Source organism: Prionailurus bengalensis, chromosome E3, assembly GCF_016509475.1.
Source record: "Prionailurus bengalensis isolate Pbe53 chromosome E3, Fcat_Pben_1.1_paternal_pri, whole genome shotgun sequence".
Lineage (NCBI taxonomy): Eukaryota > Metazoa > Chordata > Mammalia > Carnivora > Felidae > Prionailurus > Prionailurus bengalensis.
The window spans coordinates 23,647,193-23,672,931 of NC_057357.1; the positions used below are offsets into that span (position 1 = coordinate 23,647,193).

Below are 25,739 nucleotides of genomic sequence, written 5' to 3' on the forward strand. Positions count from 1 at the left end.
CATTTTGTTGTCTGGATCTCAAAAACCTCAGAACATTTGCTGCTGATGAGACTGAGCTATTTATTCATTACTGTTCAGGGCCAGTGATTTTGATTTTGATTATAAGCCCATTAACTCTAGTAAATTATGCCAAATGCATGCCTGTAGATACAAAGGACAAGAATATATATTAATGGTTCACGACCAATCCCATGAAAACCAACTCCCAAGTTATTTTCAAGAAATAATTTTATAGATACAGAGCTTTTCAAGACTATTTTGGAACATAGAAAAGTTGGATGACCAGTTGATAACCTGTTTGCTTTTGTTACACATTGGTTCTTTTTGGTTATGAATTTATAGTCACATCATGAAGCTGCAGTTTGGAGGTCAGTTTTGCAAGACATTCTCTGATAAATGCTTCCCTCCCCCGCCAATTGCAGCTTGTTTGTAAATACTGAAGATGAGTATATTCCTGATGCAGAAAGTGTCCGTCTGCAGAGGGAGCGTCATCATCAGCCCCAGACTTGCACTTTATCCCAGTGTTTCCAGCTCTACACCAAAGAGGAGCGGGTAAGAGCCTGGCAGCACTTCTGGGGTGGTGAGGGTGCTAGGGAGGGCGATGTGGCAGGATGACACCGGAGAGCAAAGTATGCCCCAGAAAAGTCCCCAGGCGTTTTTCACTCACATAATGGGTGTCTTAGTGCTATTCCTTTTAGGACTTTACAAAAGTAGTTTAGATTACTAGAAAACCTTGATTGATTGAAATGCTCTAGAAGTGAACCTTTGTAGTTAATTTTTTTTCTTTTTTAACAGTGATATATGTATTATTTTTTTGTTTTGATTTAGAGATTTTAAACCTTGTTTTTAAATGTTTAATTTTGAGAGAGAGAGAGAGCGTGCACGTGCACACGTGCGCAAATGGGGGAGGAGCAGAGAGAGAAGGAGACACAGAATCTGAAGCAGGCCCCAGGCTCTGAGCTGTCAGCACAGAGCCTGATGTGGGGCTGGAACTCGTGAACTGCGAGATCATGACCTAAGCTGACTGAGCCACCCAGGCACCCCTTGATTTAGGGATTTTAAGTCATTTCCCCTAGTAACAAAAATAGTTATTCTTAACTTTTTGGCACCAAAAACATATGTGCCAGGACCTACTTAAATTCAAACTTAAATTAATTAAAATGAAACAAAATTAAAAATTCTGTTCCTTAGCTACATTAGCCACACTTTGGAGTGCTCAGTGCAGATGTAGATCGAAAGTTCGGGGGGCACCTGGGTGGCTTAGTCGGTTAAGCGCCTGACTTTGGCTCAGGTCATGATCTCACGGTTTGTGAGTTTGAGCTCCACGTAGGGCTCTGTGCTTCCACTTGTCTATCCTTTAAATATTTGAAAATACTTTTAATATTCTCACAGTCTTTTTTCCCCCAAGCTATTCATAGCCAGCTCCTTTAATAATAGTTTTTCTTTTTTTTTTTAAGTTTATTTTTGAGAGAGAGAGGGAGAGAGAACTAGTGGGGGAGGGCCAGAGAGAGAGGGGGACAGAGGATCTGAATCGGGCTCTGTGCTGACAGCAGAGAGCCCACTGTGGAGCTTGAACTCAGGAACCCTGAGATGATAACCTGACTGAAGTCAGGCACTTAACCGACTGAGCCACCCAGACATTCCTAATAATAGTTTTTCATAAGACCTATTTTTTTTTTTTCTTCCCAGTTTGGAGCCCAATTATACAATAGGCAGTTGGCTTTAAAAACAGGTTGATGGCAGACTCTGTGTGGTACCTCGTCCTATTTGGGCTTTTTTTTTTTTTTTTTTTAATTTGGGAGATGTTTGAGAATGGCCCAAAGCTTAAAACTGAGTGGATCTACTAGATGACAACATTGGTATTCCACAGAACATCTCATTGACCTAGAAGGTTAAGTTCAAGCTAGCAAGATACATTTTAGTAGGGATTCATTCATTCAGTAAATGTTTATTGAGTACATACTGTGCACTAGGTGGTACGCTTAGTACTGGGGATATAACAGGGACTAAGCCAGGCAGTGTTTCTGACCTCAGTCTGTTTGGTGGGGATAAATAAGTAAATAAAGCAAGCAACTTGGCATGGTTGAAAAACAGGAATGAGGCCAGTATGGCTGGGACACAGCGGGTAAGGGAGAGAGTTGAGAGAGTCTGTTCTGGTCATAAAATAATCCCAATATCTATAAGCCATGCCTGGCACATAGACAGGGATTCAGTAAGTCCACACTAGAATGAATGCATAAATGAATGTTACTTGGGAAGTTCAGTCATCGGGTCCAGAAATACGACAGGGACACGGAAGAGGAGACAGTGAGATTCCGCAGCAGGCTGTGAGATGCTAACTTGGGGATTTAGATGTCTGTAAGCTCGGTATTGATCAGCAGTGTCACGTGCCAGCCACTGTCAGCTGCCTTAAGGATGCTTTAAAACAGTGCCCAGAATTTAGATGGTGATAGCACCATTCTTTTCATTACCTTAAATGCTCACTCTTTAATAAGAGACTGACAAACCGGGGCACCAGAGAGAGTGGATAGGGGCTGGTGCATCTGGAAACCACGACATGCTTAATTTGACAGAGGAGGCCTTGAGTGGGGATCTAATAGTTATTTTTAGGCACTTCAAGGACCGGCTTGTGGATAAGGGATTGGACTTAATTTTATCTGAAAAGCAGAACCTAAAGATTGGAAATTACAGGGAGAGTGCATTTGTCTTAATATGAGGAAGAACTTTGTGACAGACAGTCTGAAAATGGAAGAGCTGCCTACTGAGATAGCTGCCCTTCATCTGCTGGTCAGAGTCAGTGAGACCAGCGGTGCTCAATGTGGTCGGCAGGGCCAGGAGCTCTTTGTAGCAGTTTACAATGAGATAGGTACAGAAATCAGAGACGTTTTCGAAGCTTTCATAGCTCTTAGACATTGTCAGGTTGTTCTTATTGTATCTGATAAAAGTATCTGTATTGGAAATTGACAAAACAGACTACAGCCTGCTCCTTTACCACACACGCTGGGCTGGATGGCCACATACATAGACTATTAATAAGTCACACAGAGATGCAGATTGACCAGATGACAGTTGTGGGTCTCTGCCAGCGTTAAGTGTCTGAGTCACTTCCATCCACCCAAACTTCTGTTTTTCCCCATGTTTCCTACAAATGTGATTTGGTCTTCCTGCCACGGGGGAAAAAAAACAACAACCCAGTCTGCTTCCTTTTCCTGTTACCATGCCTGCCTTTCTCCTCTTCTTTTCTGCCTTATTCTCTATTAGTGGTTTCAGCTCTTTCCCTCTCTCCATCCCACTTGCACTTCTGACACTGCCCTCTGAAACTCTCGGTGGCCCCTGGTTTGCTCAGTTCTGTGGCCTTTGCTCCATCACCATCTGACCTCTCCATGGGATCTTGCCATTCTCTCTCCTTGGTATGCATCAGAGGGAATGCTTCTGATTTGCCTATTTTTCTGACTATGCATCCTCAGGCTCTGGTGGTTTCTCAGCTTTAGTATTTCACTTAAAAAAAGAGGCATTCCCCAAGATTCTGTTCTGTGATTCTATCTGTTCCATCTCAGTAGGCATGGTCATTCCTTACCTCATCATGTTGATAGTCCCTGATCTGGTGCATCTTCTGAACTCCAGAGGAGACTTAAATCTCTCATCAGACATGCCTCATGGGCATACCTCTAACTGAATAAGTCCCCTTCCTAAAACCCTCACCTGCGGAGATGACATATGTGGACTTGAGGCCTCAGATTGACGTTCAGAAAGACCTTGTTGGTAGCAGGATGGGGGAGGATTGTTTGGAGTGGGTTAGTGCTTGGGAGAGAGAGATCAGATAGGAGACTCCGAAGTCCAGATGAGAGCGAGGGTAGGGACTCTGAACTAAGGCCATGTTAGTGGGAATGGAGTGCAGGAGACAGGTGTGGGAGGTGGCAGGCAATTACTTTGGGTAGATGTGGAACGAGAGGAAGAGGGAAGGGTTTGAGGGTTTGGGATACCTGTCCGCCCTGCCGGTTCTGCTTTTGGTGGGTGGCAGTAGTGTTTGTTGAGGTATGACATGGAGGAGGAGGGGGAGGAAGGGGGAGGGAGGGAAGGAGGATGGGACAGGTGGAGGAGGAGGAGGACACTATATTGATGGAAGCGCAACAGGTTGAGTTTGAGAATCTGTGGAATTTGAGGTTCTTCTGTGATGTGGAACATCCTCTGTGTAATATTTACCTGTTCAGTCATGCATTTTTGAGAGATGATTTATTTAGCAAATCTTTGGGTGCCAGCTCTGGCCAGGTGCCGCTTTTGATGGTGTTTTCCATTGACTCTGCATCCTATGTATGTGGTTTCCCGAGAGACCCGAGTTGTACCGTGCCCTGACCAAGAAGTGGGGGCCGCGGCCTCCTATAAAAGCCTCGCCTGAGGTGGTGCGTAACGGAAGTCGTGTCATGCTCCTTGTTTTCAGCTTGCCCCGGATGACGCCTGGCGGTGCCCGCACTGTAAGCAGCTGCAGCAGGGGAGCATCACGTTAAGCCTCTGGACTCTGCCTGATGTGCTTATTATCCATCTGAAGAGATTTCGACAGGTAAGGATGTCCTCTGTCACAGTGAGAAAAGCTGTGACCAAGTTTCTCGTGCCTCTGCTGTGGGCTGCATGGGGGTCCTTCGGTGTCCCTGTTGGATCCAGCGTCCCTGTCCACGTTGTTACAGATGCCTCTGCCCCAGTGTCTGGGGTCATGTTTGTTCTTACCCAAAGCAAAATTTGAGCATCCTGTGGCCTTTTCAATTCAAAACATTTTAGTTCATACTGCAGATGTTTTACTTTGTTCTTGAGGATTTGCTTTAGATTTGAAAATGTTGTGCTTTAAATTTTGGTAAGTGTACTTTAGGATTAAAAAAAACCAGAGCTCCTTTCTGGGGCAGGTAGAATTCTCTTTGTACCTAAAGTAATAGCAGGTGTTACCCTGCTCCCAGAAGCGGTCACATAGTTGGGAAGATGACTCATAAATATATGCAGAGAAAATCTGATGTGAGTTGTATTGCTCCGAGTCAGTTTTTCCCAAAAGGCTGTGTGTTCCCTGAGGTTAGGGTTGTCCTGGGCAGGCCCCACTGTAAGAGAGGGAGATGAGAGGGAAATGTTCAAGGAGTCTCTCAGGCCTGGCTTTAAGGTGTGTATCTGAAAGATTAGGAGTAGGCCTCTCCCTAGTGAGGTGGGGGCCGTGCTGCACACACACGGTGGCAGAGGGAGCCACGTGTGCAGAGCCCTGAGCGGGGCAGCACGTGCAAGAGACTGACAGCACACCAGTTTGGCTGGAGCTCCAGAGGGCGGGGGAAGGGCAGGGGCTGGTTGTTCCTCGTGGGCAGAGTGGGATTCTGATAAAGGGTTTTAAGCAGAGAAGCAACATGGCCAAATCTGTGTTTTGAAGAGACTATTCTGGCTGCTGTGTGGAGGATGGGAGGCCACATGAATGAAGCTAGGGAGATCTGAAGGGAGCCGATGCAACCATGCAGGGGCGGGATGCTGGTGGCTTGTCCGGAGCAGTGGCTGTGGAGAAAAGACTGGAATAGATCAACAGATGTTTAGGATTTGCTGATGAAGTGAGAGTGTCTGGGGTGACAGGCACAGGATCCCTAGGTTTTTAATCATAGTAAAGAGTGTCTCGACTGTATGCAGATAGCTGCTGTATGCAGATAGCCGAGGTTCAGAGCCCGGCCTTCTTCCACACACAAGCTGACCGATTTCCTTTGCCTTCTGTTTCTTTAGAAGAAATGTCCTCACCCTTCCAGCACCCAGATTCAAAACTGCAGTGTTGTTTTCGACTTCTTTCTTGTCCCTCCCATGTAGCCAGTCATCACTTCAGCTTGGTTGTGCCTCTGCGTTGCCTCCTGTGTGTGTCCCCTTGTCCCCATTCTTGCTGTAAGCCTGCCCGTTCAGACTTGTGATGCTTTCTAGCTAGTTGCAGTCACGTTGTCTTCTACTTGATTTCTTCACTTAAGCTGCTCCTCCCTTTGTGTCCCGTGCTGTGCACTGCTTACACAGCTTTGATGACGTTCCCTCCTCCCTCAAAGCCTCAGTGCTTGACTGCACGGCAAGGTCCAAATTCTCTGGTCTGACTTTCCTGACCATCCAGGGCTCATCCTCCCTTTCTCTTATGAACATTTTCCTTCTCTTAATAGATCCGTGGCTCCATGGGGTGGGTGTTATCCATGCCCAATTAATTTCTTAGAGCTCCCACGGACACAAGAAACATTCAGAAAATAGCTAGTGAGCGGACAGTTGGATTTCAGAGGATTTCCCCGTGGCTTTAATGGAAGATACAGATTACCCGAGATTATCAACTAAATGAGTTATTATCAACTAAATGAATATATTATTAAGTCAATGTTAACTGTTACTGTGCTTGTTGGAGGAGGTGGGGAGGAAAAGGGTACACTGCTTAATCTGGTGGCTATTCTGTGCCAGCACTAACTTTGTCGTTCATGTACAGTTTTACTCCATTACTTTTCATGCCTCTTTGACAGAGGTATCATGATGAACTACCCAATACTGTCAGTTTGTAAGTTAAAAACCTAAACTCATCTATCAGATAAGGAAATGGAGACTCCGAGAGGCTCATCACCCCTTATATGTAGGTCATTCTTTGTTCTGCTTTGAGTAGTATTGAAACTTGTTTCTCCAGATAGTTAAAACTGTTAGTGTGTTTCCTTATTTTGTACGTATCTTTGGAAACCATCAGATCGGTAACTCAAACCACTTGAGCTGTTAGGGTCCACATTTCACGCAGAATTGATCTACCATCTACTTGCATGAAAATATCATCAGAACTTGTTTTTCTTCTTGTAACAGGAAGGAGACAGGCGTATGAAACTTCAGAACATGGTCAAGTTCCCCTTGACTGGCCTGGACATGACACCTCATGTGGTTAAGAGAAGTCAGAGCAGCTGGAGTTTGCCATCCCATTGGTCTCCATGGAGACGGCCCTATGGACTCGGGAGGGACCCTGAGGACTACGTCTATGACCTGTATGCTGTGTGCAATCATCATGGCACCATGCAAGGGGGGCACTACACAGGTCTGCAGTGCGAGAGGCCGGGTGTCTGTGCTGACCGTTCCTTCAGACATGTTTTGCTTGTGACAGGGCTACTTTTGCTTTAAAACCTCACTTTCTCTTCTAGTACGCAGTCTGCCATCTTTGAGGGCAGTTTTCATCTGCTGGATCTCTGTCCAAGAGCAAATAAATGCAAATTCTTCCTTCTCTTCCTGAGTCGGACCATCCAGTAGCTGTGTGACCTGACTGGGGAGTGGTGTGTGCAGGTAGATCATGTTGTCTGGGTCACCAAGGGCTCACTTTGGTTACATCACCCCCACCGCCATTTAGGGTTTCATTCCACTCCTTGAGGTTCTTGCTTCTCCCTTATTTGGAGTGATTAGATGAACCGGTTTTATAGTGTCTTTAAGGTGATTTGGAAGAATTTTTTCTTTTTGTTTTAAAGCTAAATTTATCTTTTTCATTTTTAAAAGGGACTGTTCGTTATATGAAATTTATACACGAGAGAGAACAGTACCATCATCCATGGGCTCATCACTCAAAAATAACCATTGGTAACATTTTTTAAAAATGTGATAAATATATCAAAATTTACCATTTTCACCTTTTTTACGTGTATGGTTCAGTGGCATTAAGTGCATTTATGTTGTAGTGCTGCCCTCAACACCATCCATCTCTAGAACGTTTTTCTTCTTCCCAAGTTGAAATTCTGTTAAACAGCAAGTCCCTGTTGCCTTTCCCACCCTCCCCGCCACACCCCCCCCCCCCCCCCCCCCGGCCACTACTGTTCTGTCTCTATGAATCTGATTCTCTTGGAACCTTCTATAAGTGGAACCTTGCAAGTATTTGTCCTTTTGTGTCTGGCTTACTTCACGTAGCGTAATGTCTTTAAGATCCACCCATGTCACAGCACATGTCAGAGTTTCCTTCATTTTTAAAGCTGAATAATACTATCCCATTGTATGTAGGTAACATTTCTTCCAGTGTTTTTCTGGACGTTTTGGCCATTATTTGACACTGTTGTGGTTGTACTGGTATGTTCTGTTTAGGTGAACATTCATGGGGCACCTCCCGTGTAACTTGCACTGGGTTCACATCAGAGGCACATCAGAGATGAATAGGCCTCAAACTGTGTCTTCTAAGAGTGTAATCGAGCAGGGACATATAGGACCACTTGATATGTCAGATCAGTAGCGTGTAATAGGTTGTGTGGTGCACAGAAGTGTACACAGCGGGAAGAGCAGCGGGCCAGTGGAGAGGGTGGTTAGAGCAAACTGGAGGCACAGGAGAAGCTGATAGGATAGTGGCCTGCACTTCAGGACTGTACCTGCTGACAGGAAGACAATAAAAAAGTTCCAGAATCAGAGGCGTGGTGAGATGCGAGGGGTGTGTGTATGTCCCTGCATCCCAGTCTTCACACTTACCTGTTGTAACAGGAGTATTCAGTTGTCTATGCTTAATTTGTATACACACTACTTTTTAGGACCACAGGATATTCTGTTGGTGGAACTCTAATTTTATATAGCCATTTCCTGTTGTTGAACATATCTACTGTTCCTGCTTTCTAACTTTGACCATAACACTGATGAACATCTTTTAGTTTACATTCTAGTTTTGTATTTCCTTGAGATGGAGTCTCAGAATTGGAATTATCCGTGATGAACACTGGGGAGGCACGCAGGCGTGGGGGCTCTTCCTTGGACATTCGTGTGTGTGGGGAGTCCATGGAGGGCACTGCTGTTAGTCTGGCCATCTGTGGGGGTGGGCGGCCAGGACTCAGAGTTTTGCTTCCCTCACACTCAACACATTTGACATGTATACTTGCAGGCACTTCCTTTCTTCATGAACTCAGTGCTTCATGCTACAAGATTCTAGGGTGCCAGTGCTTCATAAAGGTCGGGGGTGGGGGTAGAGGAAGTCTGGCTCTACCAGCTGGTTTTTCAACTGTGTGGAGTTCCCTAGCAGTCAACCCTGAGACCTCCCTGTTGGGCTCCCGAACCCCTTTGCTGGCACATTCTCTCAATCTGCTTTCCCCACGGGATGCAGGAGACAGGGAAGGTGACTGGATACAGTAATCTTATATTTTGGGGATGTGAGAGGAATGGTCCCAGCTTGGAGCATGTCTCATAGTGGAGTGGTTTGCTTTGCCTCTGCTTGCTCTAGAAGCACGCTCAAGGAGAAGAACGAATGAGATTGAGAAGTATAAGTCCCCAGAAGACAGAGTTAATATTAATTAAACGTTCAGATATATTTTACCTAGTATTTTGGCTTAAACCAAATTTAAAATCTGGTGAGACTATATTTTGGTCTTGCATATTTTGTATTTATATTTGATGGGACCCGTTTATATAATAAATGTTGTGTGTCTAATTGGATGTTTGCCTTTGGGGTGTTACCAGTCATATCTATGTTCTTTGATACTGAGTCATAGAATTACACGCCCAGGGACTCTTCAGATGGAAAGGGACTTAGAAATGGTTTAATTTCACTGGTTAGCTGGTGTGGTCACACCTTTGCCAGCATCCCTGGTTGGTGTTCGTCCAGCTTCAGCTTTGGTAAAGAATGTGTCTTCCATTTATAATATTGTTTCTCAGGAAAGTAATGCAGTTTCTAGCAAGAAATTGTTGAGAAAAATGAGGCAGTGCTGGATTTTAACCTATCATGTTACTCTTTAAAAAAAAAAAAAAAAAGTGAGGCATGAGCTGGGGCAGAGGGAGAGAGAATTGTAAGCAGGCTCCGCACTCCATGCAGAACCCAAGGCAGGGCTTGATCCTACGACCCTGGGATCATGACCTGAGCTGAAATCAAGAGTCGGACACTCAACCAACAACACCCCTCATGTTAATCTTTATATAGAGAAGACTTTGGAAAATGCCTGAAAACCCACAGGTACTTTGGAGGCAGCATAGTTTAGTGAAAGGAACGTGGGCTAGAGGCTAGACACCTCTTCGGAGCTCTGTGACCTACAGCAGGTAATCTTACTGGAACTTGGTGACCATGCTCGTGCACTGGAACTGCTCATGCCTGCCTCTCAGGGCCTGTGTTACCTAGGAAAAGCTTAGGCTCTTTCTGCATTATTTCCCCCTTTGTGATGCTTAGGCCATACCACTGCTTTTCCAGTATATAAAATGTTTAGGGTTTTAGTTTAGAGAACATTTTAAATACCCTAGTGTTGTTGAATTCGAGATACCTTGTTTTTAAGTCCTTGTTTGGATTTTTTTTTTTTAAGTTTATTTATTTTGAGAGAGAGAGAGGGCTTGAGCAGGGGAGGGGGAGAGAGAAAGAGAGAGAATCCCAAGCAGGTTCCATACTGTCCATACAGAGCCCGACGTGGGGCTCGATCCCATGAAGCATGAGATTGTGACCTGAACCGAAATCAAGAGTTGGACACTTAACTGCCTGAGCCACCCAGGCGCCCCTATTTGGGATTTTATTTTGCACTAGTTCTAGATATAATCAACTGGTACGTGTGTAGCTAACTTGTGTATGGATTCTAGATCAAACTTCTATGAGGCAGAACCTGCCTTGTTCTTTTTTAAAATTTCCAATTTTATTTATTTATTTATTTATTTATTTATTTTAATTTTTTTTTTTTTTAACGTTTATTTATTTTTGAGACAGAGAGAGACAGAGCATGAGCAGGGGAGGGTCAGAGAGAGAGGGAGACACAGAATCTGAAATGGGCTCCAGGCTCTGAGCTGTCAGCACAGAGCCCGACGCGGGGCTCGAACTCACGGACCATGAGATCATGACCTGAGCTGAAGTCGGCCGCTTAACCGACTGAGCCACCCAGACGCCCCTAAAATTTCCAATTTTTCACGACTCAATACTTATGTAAAAATACAGTAAAAATATCCGAGCAGTGACCAGTTGCTATGAAAGTTTTTAAATGCTTATCTCAGTTTGAGTGCTTAGCTTGTTGTGGACTGGGACCAGTCTGCAAACCACAGTTTGAATAATACTTGTCTAGAAAACATTTGAGAAGCTAGTTCCAGAAAGAAAAGTGAGTTATCTAGTAAATACATTGTTAAACCATTAAAGTGTTCCTGGGCTGCCTTAGTTGCCGTGCTGTGACTGGGAACAGACTGTCCTGGAGAGAAGCCTACTGATGCTAGTGCAGGGCTGCTCTGTCACCTTGTCTCGGGGGCATGTCCCACTCCAGAACAGCCGCCATCTCCCCAACTGGGTCGTTTATACGTTAGGCCTGACCTGCCCACTGACGAGTTGCTGTTTTACCAGCTCCCCGTGCTGCTTCTGTCTCTATTTCTCTCCCCTTTCTGGTCCCAGGAATCCATGGCTGTACATGGCTTCCTTCCCCATGATCACAGATTCTTATTCTGCTCTTTTTGGGACCTGTCTGGTTGTAACCCATCCTCGCCTGTATCCCCTTTATCTCTTAAGGCTCCATACTTTACAAATGTCGTTGTGGCCTGTTGAGGGAGTCACTCCTCATGCCTCATGGGACCCTGTGTGCCCTGCCCCTCAGGCATTCAGCTAAATATTCTAGCCCTCATTTATTATCACCCCAATAAGTGGGTATTTTTAGGAAGTGTGATAGGGTACTCCTCTGAATCAATTTTATCACACCCCTTGACATATCTTTACAAGATCACGTGGCTTCACAAACACTAAGTTCTTGTCTTTTGCTGGTACTTGAATGTTCTTAATTTCTATTTCAGGGTTAGAATTTGAACTGGAGAAAAACACACATGCATTCCTGAGCTCAAGTGTTCTTAGTTTGCCAGGGCGCTTCCACTGGGCATTATGTTGTTCATACTACCCCTGAGGGAAGCAGGGTGGGATAGGGTTTAAGTGCAAACTCAGGGACTAGATACACCTGAAATGAGCTAGGCCCTGTCCTTCACCAGCTGCTTGACCTTTGGGCAAGCTGGTTAATCTTTTTGAACCTCTGTAAAATGGGAATTTCAGAATAAATCTCATGGGATTAATTGAGGTATTTGGCACATAATAAGCACTAAACAAATACTAGCTGCTGCTATTATTAGTATCATTATTTCTAGTCCTATTTTCTATCTCTAATAAACACTGAAATGTTACAACATACTTAAATCAGGGTTTTCCAGCTTCAGCACTCTTGATAGTTTGGCTAGATAATTCTTGCTGTGGGGACTGTCCTGTGCATTGTGGAATGTTTTGCAGCATCCTTGATCTCTACTCACTCAGTGCCAGTACTACCCTGTCCCCTAGTTGTGACAATCAAGAATGTCTCTATTTGTTGCTGGATGTCCCTAGCGGCACAAAATCGTCTCAGGTTGAGACCCACTGCCTCAAGTAAATAAGTACGTTGGGCTTTCTAAGATTAAGTAGAATTTTGTACATTTGGAATAGTTTGGAATGTCTTGAAACATTTTGCCTGAGCTCACAACCCAATTTGGATTTTTTACCACTTTGTGTGTAACTACGTGCGACCTTAAAAAGCTCTTGAATGAATTAGATGAGCCAAAGAGCTGGTGTCTGTGGGCAGAGTGGAGCGGCCGGTGCCCCCTCCCCTGGTACTGATGGCAGGCTCTTTTTGGCAGCCTACTGTAAGAACTCTGTGGATGGCCTCTGGTACTGCTTCGATGACAGTGACGTGCAGCAGCTGTCAGAAGATGAGGTCTGCACACAGACAGCGTACATCCTTTTCTACCAGAGGCGGACAGCTATTCCATCATGGTCAGCCAACAGCTCAGTGGCAGGTAAGGCCAGTCATTCTTCAGCAGCTTCTTCCTAGAGCAGAAGATTGTAATGGTCCAGAGAACTTCTCCACAAGGTCTCATGAGTCTGTTGTGTTGATCAGATAAATTCTCACATTTGAGTTTAACTTGGAAACCAAAATGACTGCAGTCAAGGAAATGGGGGTGGAATGTGCGAACCAGCAGAGTTCCCACGGAAGTGGGTAGCGCCGGTCTCAGAGTGAGCTTGCCATGTTTGCTTGTGGAACGAATGAATGAAAAAGCGGTATGGCTGCCACACTAAAAGCAAGAGGGAATGAGACCTGGCTTTACCATGTTTCGGTCACATCATCTGGAAGCACATCACATCCAAGCCACATATTTAAGCATCTGTAATGTGGGTGTACTAATAATATCTGCCTCATGGGGTCATTGCATGCATCAGATTACATAAATGTACGTTAGAGCCTTTTAGACAAGGTAAAAGCACCATTAGAAATCATTCTTTTTCCCGATGAGGTCGGCCTGTTCGGTTGGAAGGGTTGAAGGCTATAGTAATGATAGGTGGGCTGGATTTAGCTGGATGGGGTTTAGTCTCGATGCAGCCACACAGTCCAGACAAGGTGACGCACGCTCCTTAACGCAGCGTCTAACAGACTGTGACCGACAACGGAGACATGGTAACATCGGATCATGTTAGAGAGTATTCACCCTGAATCTCCTTGAAGCTTGTGAGGGATTGGTTTGAAGCCGCTGAGAAGAGGAACCGCTGAACCGAGTCAACCCCTGCTGGAGTGAAGCCCCACTCAGTGCACCCACCCCTCAGTAGCTGCTCACCCAGTTGAGAGAGTGAGAACTCCAGTGCTCTAGTGCCTTCCCTCAGTGCTTTCCAGATTCTGAGATATACTTGGAGATTACACCCTCTTGAGGTCTACTTGCGTCTTGTTCTCAGTTTCAAGAGCAGTTTATGTTGCTTTGGAATTTAAGGGCATCCCTGGAATGGACAGTACAGATGACATACAGCCTAGGTGTGTGCATGTTATGTGTTTGTATGTTAATATTGTGAAAACGACTTAACAATTCCACAAAGCAAGCTAAGAAATAACAGTGCACTGCCACTTTCATTTGCTCTGTGTCAGAGTTTTTACTGTGTGTACTTAGAACGGTGCCTGGCAATAGGTGCTTAATAACTATTTGCAGAATGAGTATAGATGATTCTGTTGCCAGCACTTAAGATTTGCACTTTGCATTATGAAGTGTCCATGCCAATACTTGCATTTTATGACTATAAACATGAGCTAGTCTGCCCTCCTTCTTTGCATCTTGATGGGATATTCAAGCAGGGGTCTGGGAGGTAAGACTGACACAGGCCACCCCAGCTCAGGCGCTGCCCCTTCACACGAGTGTGTGCCAGGGAGCCAGCCTGGGACTCCAGCCTGACCCCAGTGCCTGCTTCCTTTACTGCAGGCTCCACCAGCTCCTCCTTGTGTGAACACTGGGTGAGCCGGCTCCCGGGGAGCAAGCAAGCCAGCGTGACCTCCGCGGCGTCCTCCAGACGCACCTCTCTGGCCTCATTATCCGAGTCGGTGGAGATGACCGGAGAGAGGAGTGAAGACGATGGTGGGTATGGGTTTTGTGACAGATTTCCAAAGTGGCATCTCATGGACACGGCACAGGGTCCCTCACGCTTAGGAGCTAGGCCCCAAGAAGATTGTCAGAGAAGGTAAAAGGGCTGTGTGGCTGTACGGTCATAAGTACCATTTTATATAAACCTGGTTATTCGCTTTTCCTCTGTGAGCTCTAGGATGAGTTTCTCGTTGTACTTCATTATTTTCTACTTCTAAGGCTTAGTGTGGAGGCTGGAGCTTTAAGTCTACAATAAGGGATATATTTCTTTCAGAGCGCTTTCCAAAGTGCTTTGCCCAGGGCCGCCTGGCGAGGAGTTGCTGTGCTCGCCCAGTGTGGGGGCTTCCCGGCTCTCAGCTTTTCCCCTTTCCACTGCTGTTTCCTTTACAGGAATTTGTGGCATGTTCTTTTAAGTGCAGAAGCATCTAGAACAGAAACTCTTGACTCTGCATAAAAGAATTCTGAAGATGGTCACAGTACGGATACTTGGGGAAACACAATACAAATAGAACTATGGGTTTTTGTTTTTGTTTTTGTTTTTGTTTTTGTTTTTGTTTTTGGGTTTGTTTTGTTTTGTTTTGTTTTGTTTTGTTTTGTTTTGTTTTTTACCTTCACTTACGCTTGAGTAATGGCAGCCCTCAGTTCTGACAGGAACCCCAGGTGGTGCGGGAAGGATCAGGCAGCCCTAGCATTGAGGCTGGAGGAGGTGAGAGTGAGCTCAGCTTCTCTAATGAGGACAGTGACTCATCTCCCAAGCCTGCAGCCAGCATGTCGGTTGCTGTAATCTGCATCTAGTGATGGGTAATTGTGAGACCATGAAGTGAAGGAAAACTGCAGGAGGGTGGACGGGGGCCGCCAGGCCAGGGAGGTCTGCCTCATTGTAGCTCCAGGCCCGCTTGCTTTTCTGGCTTGTTGCCTTTTTCTTTGTAAAATAACAAGAGTACTGGGCCAGAATTGCTAACAAGCTCCTGATACTTTATGAAAATCCGACCACTGAGTCTTTGCTTTTTCAGGTAGAGGTTTTTCTCAACACAGCTTTTTAAACTTAGAATTCACTGTTGTTTTAACAGTAAGCTGGTTTGCCCCTGGTCTGTTTTTAGACAGTGTAGTTGGTGAGATCAGTATCCTCTTAAGCATCATCATCACAGTGGTGCCGGGGGGTGCCCACAGAACAGAGCCTGTCTCCGAGGATCTTATCTGGACAGAGCTTTATAAATACTGCAGCCACAGTACCAAGTGTGTATGGAAGTTAATTTAGAATCTTTTCTTTGGAAGGAAGTTTTAAGGCACTCAGAATAGAAGTATGTAGTTCTAATTGTGAACATTTTCTTCGGAAGTTTGAAATCACTCAGGGTAGGAGTGTATTGTTCTAATTATGATTGTCATCTCTAGAAGTTTGAAGTCAGGATAGGAGTGTATCGTCTCTGTTCTTTTTCACCGATCTGCTGTTATACTCAATAATGACAGGCCAAGCTGCATGTGGCATTGAGTTGGGGGCAAGGGTTTGTGTTTCTGGTATTAGCTCTGCCTCTAATTTTGTGTAATCTTGGGCAGAGACTTCACTTCTGTGGGCTCAGGCTCTGGATGTCCTTAGCTGGGTCAGTAGCTCACATTTACTGTGCATGTGTGGAGTGCCAGGTGGGCACAGGACTTTCAGGATTTTATTTAGTTCTTACAGTAGTCCTGTGAGTTAGAGCAGGGATCAGCAAGCGACAGCCTATGGGCCAAGTATGAGCTCTGCCTTTATTTGTAAATAAGGTTTTATTGGAACACAGCCACTCCCATTTGTTTATGTGTCTTCTGGTTGCTTTTGTGCTGAGTGGCAGAGTTGAGTGGTTGGCCCACAAAACCTAGAGTGTTAACTGGGCCTTTCCAAGGGAGGTCTCCTGACCCCCGACGTACAGAAAGAAGATCGATAGTTTGCCGATCCCTGAGTTGGAATGTCCCTATTTTATAGATAGGGGACTGAACTCTGAGAAGTTGCAGTCGTGTGGCTGCTCCTTGACCCCAGACATGCTGGCCCTGAATGTCATGCTCCTGTCATTCCACCAGGCTTGCCTTCCTTCCATCTTCAGTATCTTAAGGTGTTGCTCAGACATGTTTTCCGTGTAGCTTAATGCTGTTCTCTCTGCTGCATTCAGGAGGTTTCTCAACTCGACCATTCGTGAGAAGCGTCCAGCGTCAGAGCTTGTCATCCAGATCTTCTGTCACCAGCCCCTTGGCCGTTAACGACAATTGCATTAGACCTTCTTGGTCCCTGTCTGCTAAGCTGCAGATGCGCTCCAATTCTCCTTCCCGGTTCTCAGGAGACTCTCCGATCCACACCTCTGCCTCCACCTTGGAGAAGATCGGGGAGGCGGTGGATGATAAGGTCTCCATCTCTTGCTTTGGCAGCTTGAGGAACCTTTCTAGCAGTTTCCAGGAACCAAGTGATAGTCACGGCCGACGTGAGCACAAGGCTGTGGGTCGGGCCCCTCTGGCTGTCATGGAAGGCGTGTTCAGAGATGAATCAGACACCCACAAATTGAACTCCGGTGTTTTAGACACACAGAGCAAAAACTCAGCACAAGGGGATTGCGTGCCCCCCATCTCCGATCCTTTTGATAATAATAACCAGATTGCTTATGTGGATCAGAGCGATTCTGTAGACAGCTCTCCAGTCAAAGAGGTGAAACCCACGAGCCACCCAGGCTCCCTTGCAAAGAAACCAGAGAGCACAGCCAAGAGCTCTCCCAGCTCCAAAGGCGCTTCTGAGCCAGATAGAAGCTTGCGGAAGGGGAGACCAGTCTTGGCAAGCCAGGAATCATCTCTTTCGAGTACGTCCCCTTCTTCTCCTGTTCCTGTAAAAGTTTCTATAAAGCCCTCCCGCTCCCGAAGCAAAGCAGATTCTTCTTCCAGAGCCAGTGGACGGCATTCCTCTCCTGGCCCTGCCCAGCCTAGAAAGGAGTCCTCCCCCAAATCCCAAGACTCCGTGTCATCTCCTTCACCCCAGAGGCAGAAGTCCTCTTCCTCCCTCGCCTACACTCCTTCCTCCGCATTTGCCAAAAAAGCCCCCGGCCCTGCTGCAAGGGGCCCCTTCCCTCCTGGGAAGAGCAGGACTTCAGACAGGAGCTTGAGTAGAGAGGGCTCCAGACAGAGCCTGGCTTCCGACAGAGCCAGCGTCACCTCCAGCTCCAAACCCAACTCCCCTCGGGTGAGCCAAGCCAGGGTGGGGGAGGGCCGAGGAGACGGAAAGCACGTCAGGAGCTCCTCTATGGCCAGTCTGCGCTCCCCCAACACAAGCATGAAGGCTGGTCTGAAGAGGGACAGCAAGTCAGAGGACAAGGGGCTATCCTTTTTCAAGTCAGCCTTGAGACAGAAGGAAACCCGGCGGTCAACTGACCTTGGCAAAACAACCTTGCTCTCCAAGAAGGCCGGCAGTAGCTCTGCCAAGTTGGCCAGTAAGAATGCCGTGGATGACAAGGCAGAGAAAGGCTATCAGCCTGCAGGTTCCCAGCAGCCAAATGCAAGTGCAGTTGGAAAAGAGCAGCTTGTCTCCAAGGACCCTGCTTCTGCTAAACATTCCCTGCTGTCCGCTCGCAAATCCAAGTCTTCCCAGCTAGATTCTGGAGTGCCCTCATCTCCTGGTGGCAGGCAGTCTGCTGAGAAATCCTCGAAAAAGTTATCTTCTAGCATGCAAACCTCTGCACGGCCTTCTCAAAAACCTCAGTGATATTTCTGCAATCCAAGTGTTTTATCTGTAAAGATGTTTATTTATTTAGAACCCCTTCCCCCCCACCAAAGCCCTCTATGCTTTTGTTTTATATGTTTTAGGTCACGTGCCTGACGTGCGAGTGTGTGTGCGTGTGTGTGTTTATGTGTGTGTGTGTGTGCGTGTGTGTGTTTAGAATTCAACTGCAAATTGTTAAAAGCGTCGCCTTATTCTGCCATTGAACCAAATAACAGCCATAGGCAAAGTATTGATACCAAGCTAACTGGAATCATTGTAGACGAGACCCTGGGCGGTCCCTTTAGCAATTGTACATATTTCTTTCTAGAGAACTCTAATGACTTTTGTTGGACACTAGGGTTTGGAAACCTGTGAACCAGTTAAGCTGTCATTAGTGTGTGCTGTAGAGGGATCAGTTATTTGACTTGGGTTTCATCTGAGCAGGATTTGTCCTCACAGCTGATTGTCGTGTGGCACCAGGAGCTCTAAAAACTGTGACACTAACAAACAAACCGAGAGAAGACTGTTGCTTTCTGCACTTTGGCCCCATCTACCAGTCTCTGTGAAGGGCAGTATTTTAACACTAATGTTTCTCAGGTATATACTCAGCTAGTCTAGGGTGGATGCGCATCAGCAAGAGGGTTAACCAAGAAGGTGGCCTGTGGGTGACTGTCCTTTCTCCAGCTGCCACAGATAGAAGTTTCTGGAGGTAGAAATGAAGTCCTTCATAACTGCAAAGATGTGTGTACTACACGCTATCTTGGTTCTTTGGAGATGTCCTAAGGAGTGGCAAGTTGGACGGCCAGAAAGCCAGTCACTAGTTAATTTTGTTTTCCTTCTAAATTTGCTAGCTAAGGCCATTGGGATTTTGAAATGTAGTAGAGCAGTTAACACCTTTGAAAGATGCCTGGAAAAAAAAAAGGATTCTGAACCGGATGCATGAATTTGTACCATTTCCCTTCTCTGGTGTTGCTTGTTCCTTGTGTTAGAAGCCAACAGCTCCATGCTGCCCTGGGTGCACATGCCCACGTTTCTTATACCTTGGGGAGAGGAAAGATGTTGCCTGATGCCAAAAGTCAGTTGATGGTGTGTTGGAGTGATGTGTGACAAAGTATTAACGTGTGTGCTTCTGATCTGCCTGGCAAAGTTACAGACTGCTTTTCAGTAAGTCATTTATTTTTCCTTAGTGGTTAAGATTTCATCTCTTACCCAGAACTCACAAGCAGGATTGGAGCATGTTCCGTCTGGCATTGTCAGTGAGAAAACAAGGGAACCTCACAGAAATCTCACAGATAAGCAAGATCATAGTTCTTCAGGCTTTCTGGAGGTATCCTGGAAATTCTTAGCCTTTTTTTTTTTTTTTTTCCATTTTTCTATTTTTTTTTTTTTTTTTAATGTCAGGAGAGCCATGGTCCTGATTCTCTTTGAATAGCATTTGTCACTTTGCCATGAGATACAGCATGCTAAGTTTATATGCTTTTAAATATTAACTTTTAAAAAAAATTCATAAACTTTCCAGTTCTTCCTGAATTCTTGGTGCACAGATCCATTTATAATCTCCCTTTTCAGTATTGCTGTGTGTGAAGTAATTAGAGCACATACACATGCACAGCTATGAATTCTGCGCTGCCTTTTGTTTTGTTTTCTCCCCATAAATACCTCTTGGGAAATATTTCCAGTAGGTTTCTTAACTTTATTTTGCTGCTATTTGAGCATTAGCAGGTAACTTGCAAGTCTGGAGGCCATTTTATGTTGAGGGTAGCTGGAATTTTAGACCCTTGCAATATTTAAGACTTAGATACTCAGCCTTGTGAAAGTTACCTTGTGCTCTGTGAATCTCATCGAACGTGAGCCTGTTGCCCAGTGCACTCAGTCCTGTACTCGCCCCTGCACCGGGTGTCCCTGAAACAGTGAAACACTGCGCAGGTGGCTGTGGGTTCCTAAAGCAGCATCCCTCTCCTCTGTCGTAGTGTAACTGCCGCTGACTGGCTGCCTGCAGTGGTGTTATTGCTGCCAACAGCACACCAACAGCCCTGTGAATGTTTTGCCACCGCTGGTTTTTCTGTGTTGCTTTTATTTCCTGGAAAGGACGCACCAATAATGGGATCGTCGGTAGCAGGAGTTTGATTTGAGCCTTTTTCTTTTAATAGGTAAATCTCATTTGAAATCTCCTACCTGAAGCTCTGAAACAGTCTTAGAATTAAAGTTTGACTACACAGAGGGTTTTAATAACACCTTTTCCTGAGGCTGTTATCAGTTAAGCATTAATAGAATCTGGTTTAATTTTCACGTGGCAAATATTTTTATTCTTGTATCCTCCAGGAATGGATTTCCCATTATGTCTAGTGTCTTAAGCACACACACACACTCCAAAAAAACACCTCTACAAATTTCTTTAATTTTCTATGGTATCTAGAAATAAAATTTCAGTATCAGTAAATTATATGTCTATGAAGTTTAGTCCTTCTTCCAGATTTAAATGAAAAAATACTGTGGTATTGTCAGGGTAACTTTAAGCTATTCTTTCTGTGCTTGGTAAACAATGAAAATCTCATCCCCAACTACTAGGTATAACCTTTAAGACACAGAAAAGGAGATTTGCCCAGAAGTTTGGAGGTGTTCTTTGAGGTGTGAAATATCTTATGGGAAAATTATTACTTGGTTCAATTCAGTTGTTTGGTAGGTTAGGGACTTGGTGTTTGCTTTGCTTTTTATTTTCCTGGTAGCATTTGGCACAGAAGCACATCTGCTTTGGGGTTAAAAATCATCTGTTGAGGATGGTGGGCCTAGGTTTCTGGTTGACAACTGAGTGGGCCTGACTAGAGCAGTCATTTCCTGGTGGACACAGAATAATCCCTGACAGTAGTGTTACTCTGTAATGTTTGTTTGCTTTTAAAAAACTTTATTTTTGATTTCTTTTCCTGTAAACATGCAGTGCACTGAGGCTATTCCATTCCTTAAGACAGCCCTACACCTTGCCTTTGTAATCTCTTATATAACGTGGAAGCACAAAGAAACTGCTAAGCTCACGTCATCTCAAGATCATCTCCCAGCCCTTGTATTTTCCCATCCTAAAAGCAGCCTAACTGAAAGTAAGTCATACCTCGCTGGACCAGTAGAAATGGATGTGGGCGTATTTGTGGTCTGGTAAAACATTGTAATTATCTGTGAGGCTGTCCTAAACTCTTGCAATCATTCTTTCCTCTCTCATTCATTCATTCTGCAAACATTCGTTGAGGGCCTGCTTTGCTCATAAAGGCAAGCTGAAAGCTTCAGGAATTTGCTGTAGCTGAGGAGCCCTGGGAACACAGCCGATGAACCAGGGGATGCCGGTGAGGCCCTAGATGGAGTGACGGTCCCCCGAACAAAAAGATCAGGTGGATTCTGGTGAACCGGCCAAGGCCTGTGGTCCTCTTGAGCAAGTCTCTCCTGTTCTGGAAACCAAAAGTGCCCTTCTTCATCTTCAGAGACATTTTACTCTTACATCCACTTTTTCAGACTGAGCTGTCTCTACGAGTTAGCGGCTGAAAATCCATTACAGAATCACTTTCCATTAGAATTTGGTCATCCACATTTGTTTGAAATAGATGTGGGGATTGGGGGGTGGGGGACAAATTGCCATCCCTCTAAATAGCTATCATGCTAAAAAGTAGGAACAGTATGTAAAGGAAGCAGTAGTGGCAGCCTTTAGGAAAAATGGAACAGAGAAGAGCTGTGAACAAAGCTCACTTATTTCAAATAAACATGTTTTTAAAAATAGATTGACATCTGATGTTACATTTCATTCTGACAAATTACTGAACAGCTGACGTTATTGTTTCCTATGTAGGTTATTAGAATTATTGGATGCTATGATAATTAGTGTTTCTGGGTTGGATTTTTGAGATAGTATGCAAATCATAAGCACAGTTTCAATAAAACACATATTCTGTGAGGCATGTTGAACTTGTATTATTTGGAATAGAGAAGAGCAAAACGCTGACAAAACAGTGCCCGTATCATAAACAGAAAGTAGCTGTTCCTGCACAGACTGTCCGTCTTTACTTTCATAAAGGGTACATAATTGTTAAACCTGACTACATCTTTTGGGGGGAAATCCTATGCTTTTATTTAAATGAACACTTAGTGTTTCACACTGCCTTTTGATCAACTCTCAAAGTGTTTGTTTTGCAGCTGCAATTTGAGCGTGACCGGTCATTTCCGCACCCCCCCCACCCCAAGTAATGAAAACAATTTTGCATGGCCTCCATCTAACCCAGAAAGCATGTTCTTACCACCTATGCAAACAACGAATACAAAATGTGGGGTACACTAAATGGGAATTTTAAAAAAGGCGATTCTTGGATTATGGAGCTCTATTTTTGAATTTGTAATTTTTTACATGTGGCTTAATCATCAATAGAGAAGAGCATGAATGTGTTTTCTTGTTTTGCTTTGCACATGTTTCTCTTTGCTGATTTTTTTTTATCGTTGGCAAGATTGTATGAAAATAAGTATTTTGCAAGCACGAGTGGAATTGGATATGTTGAACACACACGGGTTTATATACTGTATTTAGCCTGAAGACTTTCCTAAAGTATTTTGTTCTAAAAATAACCTGCCATTTTCTATAGATTTTAATTTTTTTATATCTTCTAGGGTTCTATCGTGGTCACAAGGAGAGAATGTGGCTTCTAATAGTGCTAACAATTTTAAAATGCTTTTGTAGAGACTTAGAGCTGTTTTGGAAAGCTGTGGAGCTTTGCAGCCACTGGTTACAATAAGAATAAGCTCATGGAACTTATGGTAGCAGTCTACAGTGGATTAGGTTCTAGATCCATCTCACATTCATTTAAAAACTGGTGTTTCCCAATTTTGGAGGGAAGGGAGATCCATTGCAGGCTCGGGAGGCTTTTTGAGTCTCATACATGTACTTTCCCCAAGATTCTGTTAAGCCTCTTCTGAATGACTTGTCTGAGATTCTGATACCCAGCATTCACTAGAATCATCTAGAGAACTTTTAAAAATGCTTGGGTCCCACTCCCAAGCTTTTGATCTAATTAGTGTAGGGGCAGGTCCCAGAAATTGCCGTACATTTTAAAGCTCTTGGGGGTTTCTGATATGTAGTCAGAACTGAGAACCACTGTGCTTACACCATCCCTATGGTGAGAATCACTGCCATGTGAAGCACTCAGGAGTGACTCAGACTCCTCTGTTTCGTTGGAGAAGAAAGGAAAAAAAGATTGAGAATTACTGATATTAACATCCTGTTTGAAATAAGGGAGCCTTTCTGATTTGAGGCCCTGTTTGGGAGCTTGGAGCATTTTGTGGGCAGCCCAGCACTTTTGCCACTCTGGTGGGATTTGGTGGTCTTTAGTTTGCTAGATGAGACACAGTTCCCTGTGGGGTGTGCATCTTTCCCAGAGCCTTTTCCCCTGGATGCCGCCACAGGACCAGACCCACAGGGGAGTAGGGAAGTCATCCTGAGTTTAAAAATGCTGAAGCGAAGCCTTCAGTGGCTTGGAGAACCTGTCCTGATTTTGATGGAACAATTGTTTGTGTAGTAATTACAAATAGCCGACTCCTGGCTGCCACCTAGTTTCCTAGTTAGCTCATTCTCTACTTCTCCACAGGGTAGTTTCAGAAGTGATTTTACTTTTAAAATGACTGTAAAGCATTTTGTTTGGAGTCTTTTTTTTTTTTTTTTAGTAACCCCCAGTATTTATTCATGTAATTAAAAAAATCAAATAATACACATCTAAAAATGTGGCAATAATGTTACCTATGGAGGCAAATGAAATTTACTTTTGATCTGTGGTGAGCTGCACTTACAACATCTTCAAAGTAGTCTGCTATGCTTTTTCAGGTGGTTTCATCCTGTTGAGCATTATGCTGCCTACCAAAAAAAAAAAAAAAAAAAAAAAAAAAAAAAAAAAACCACACACACACACACAATTTACCTGGTGTTTTCAACATTTCAAGGAGTGAAGATCTAAGTAGAAATCCAAATTGGAAATCCTCCTTTAGAAAAGCCCCTTGAAGCAGAGTTCCCTGTCGCGACGGTGAAAAGGCAGTATGGTTTCCTAGGTGCTATTCTAAGTGGTGTGGTGTCATGACATCAAAGGGGAAGGCAGATCCAGTGTTTTCTGAAGCTCAGGTTCTCTTCTGTAGGCCTTTCGGATATGTGTTTATGTTCCCTATCGGTTTGCTCACCAACTGTGCCTCTCACCACTGGTTAAAATCGAATTCAAGCCCCATTACCAAAATCGTTTCTTCATTGCACTCCTCAGTGTCACACTGGAATTTGTGTAGTTGTCTCACAAGCTGCATGTCCTGTCACTGTACACGCAATGCTTTGGTACTGTTCATGCACCATTCGTAGTGATTCCTGTATGATTTTCTTGTTTTGTTGTACGGTAATAATGGAAGCCAGGATGTCTTTCCTTGAGGCCGAAGAAAAGTGTGTCATTTTAAATTATTTTAGAACAAGTGCATGAGATGTGTCACTGACTTCTGTTATTTATTTGTATGTTTTATTCCAGGTGTATGCACTTTTAAAAAGCAAAATTTATATTTTTATGTTTAAAACGTTTTATTTCTGGAACAGCAGTTGATTATATAGTATACAGTTGGAATTAAGAGAAAAGTGGAAAATGTAACAATATAATAAATTTATTACATGATGCCCTCTTTAAGCCATATTCCTCTTTCTCCCCCTTACCAACATGTATCTTTTTGGTATTGACTAGCCTTGAAAATTAAGCAGAAATTATCTTTGTACCACACTGATCTCTACAAAACTCTTTAGAACCGTAGTGTTAAATGAAAAAAAGCAAGTTAACAGAAGGATATAGATACTCTATATGTAAAATTTTAAAACAAAAAAATCACATCTATGCTTAATTTAATTTTCACAGTTGGGGATTATTATTCCCACTTTTCCAAGAGGCAGATTGTCCTCGGCCATGGGGCCGAGCAAGAACTCACAGTCTGGCTTAATTCCAGTGAAGGAGCCATTCTTTTCTGTGCCCTCTCTTGTGCCCGGATAACCTCCTTTTTAACTGTCTTGTTCTGATAAAATGTTCTCCACGGTCTTTACCTCCCCTTAGGACAGGACTCCCTGTTGAGGATGTCACATTACTTATGACCACTTGGGGGCACCAAAGATCACCATCATGAAGTGGAATTTAAAAGTCTAGTGCGTGTGTATTCTATGCCTGACTGTTGAAATGCTTATTCATTATGAATTGAGTGCATTTTCAGTGAGCAGGGGTTTCAGTTTATATGAGTACCTCACCAGCCATCATTTTTCCTGGGAACTATTAAATGGAGGTCATAGAGGAGATCTTGTTTTCTAAAGCACAGCATGATGATTTAGGGTTAGGGCAGGGAAACCTTTCCTAATCCAGGACACATGTGAACCACATGCCCTAAAACCGAGGTGCAGCACTTACAAACCTCTCTAATTTTGAATAGTAAAGTTTTGCTTTAGGTTCTCTAAAGAGTTTAACCATGTAGTACACTGATTGATTATTCAGGAAGCTTCATTATGCCTGAAAGTATTTGCGTGTCGTGAAATACATAGATTTAATAGTTCTGCAGGTATTTAAGGATCATTTTGTCTCCATAGAATTTGGAAGATTATTTTTAAAAATTTGAATGATTAGATCTCCCTGTACACCCTTCTGTCCTCTGTCAGTCTTCCCGGAAAAAGCCAAAGGCATATAAA

At 44.2% G+C, this 25,739-nt stretch overlaps 1 protein-coding gene across 2 annotated transcripts in view; it reads left to right on the forward strand.

The window, feature by feature from the left end:
• The window catches only part of USP31 (ubiquitin specific peptidase 31), a 68,767-nt gene extending 44,062 nt beyond the window's left edge, over positions 1-24,705 (forward strand). For both annotated transcript variants that reach the window (XM_043560298.1, XM_043560299.1), the window contains 6 exons: positions 423-552; positions 4,439-4,558; positions 6,820-7,045; positions 12,562-12,720; positions 14,164-14,316; positions 16,464-24,705. In XM_043560298.1, coding sequence (XP_043416233.1) covers positions 423-552; positions 4,439-4,558; positions 6,820-7,045; positions 12,562-12,720; positions 14,164-14,316; positions 16,464-18,034 — 2,359 coding nt within the window. In that variant the 3' untranslated portion in view covers positions 18,035-24,705. The remainder of the gene's footprint in view (positions 1-422; positions 553-4,438; positions 4,559-6,819; positions 7,046-12,561; positions 12,721-14,163; positions 14,317-16,463) is intronic.
• The last annotated feature ends 1,034 nt before the right edge of the window (positions 24,706-25,739 follow it).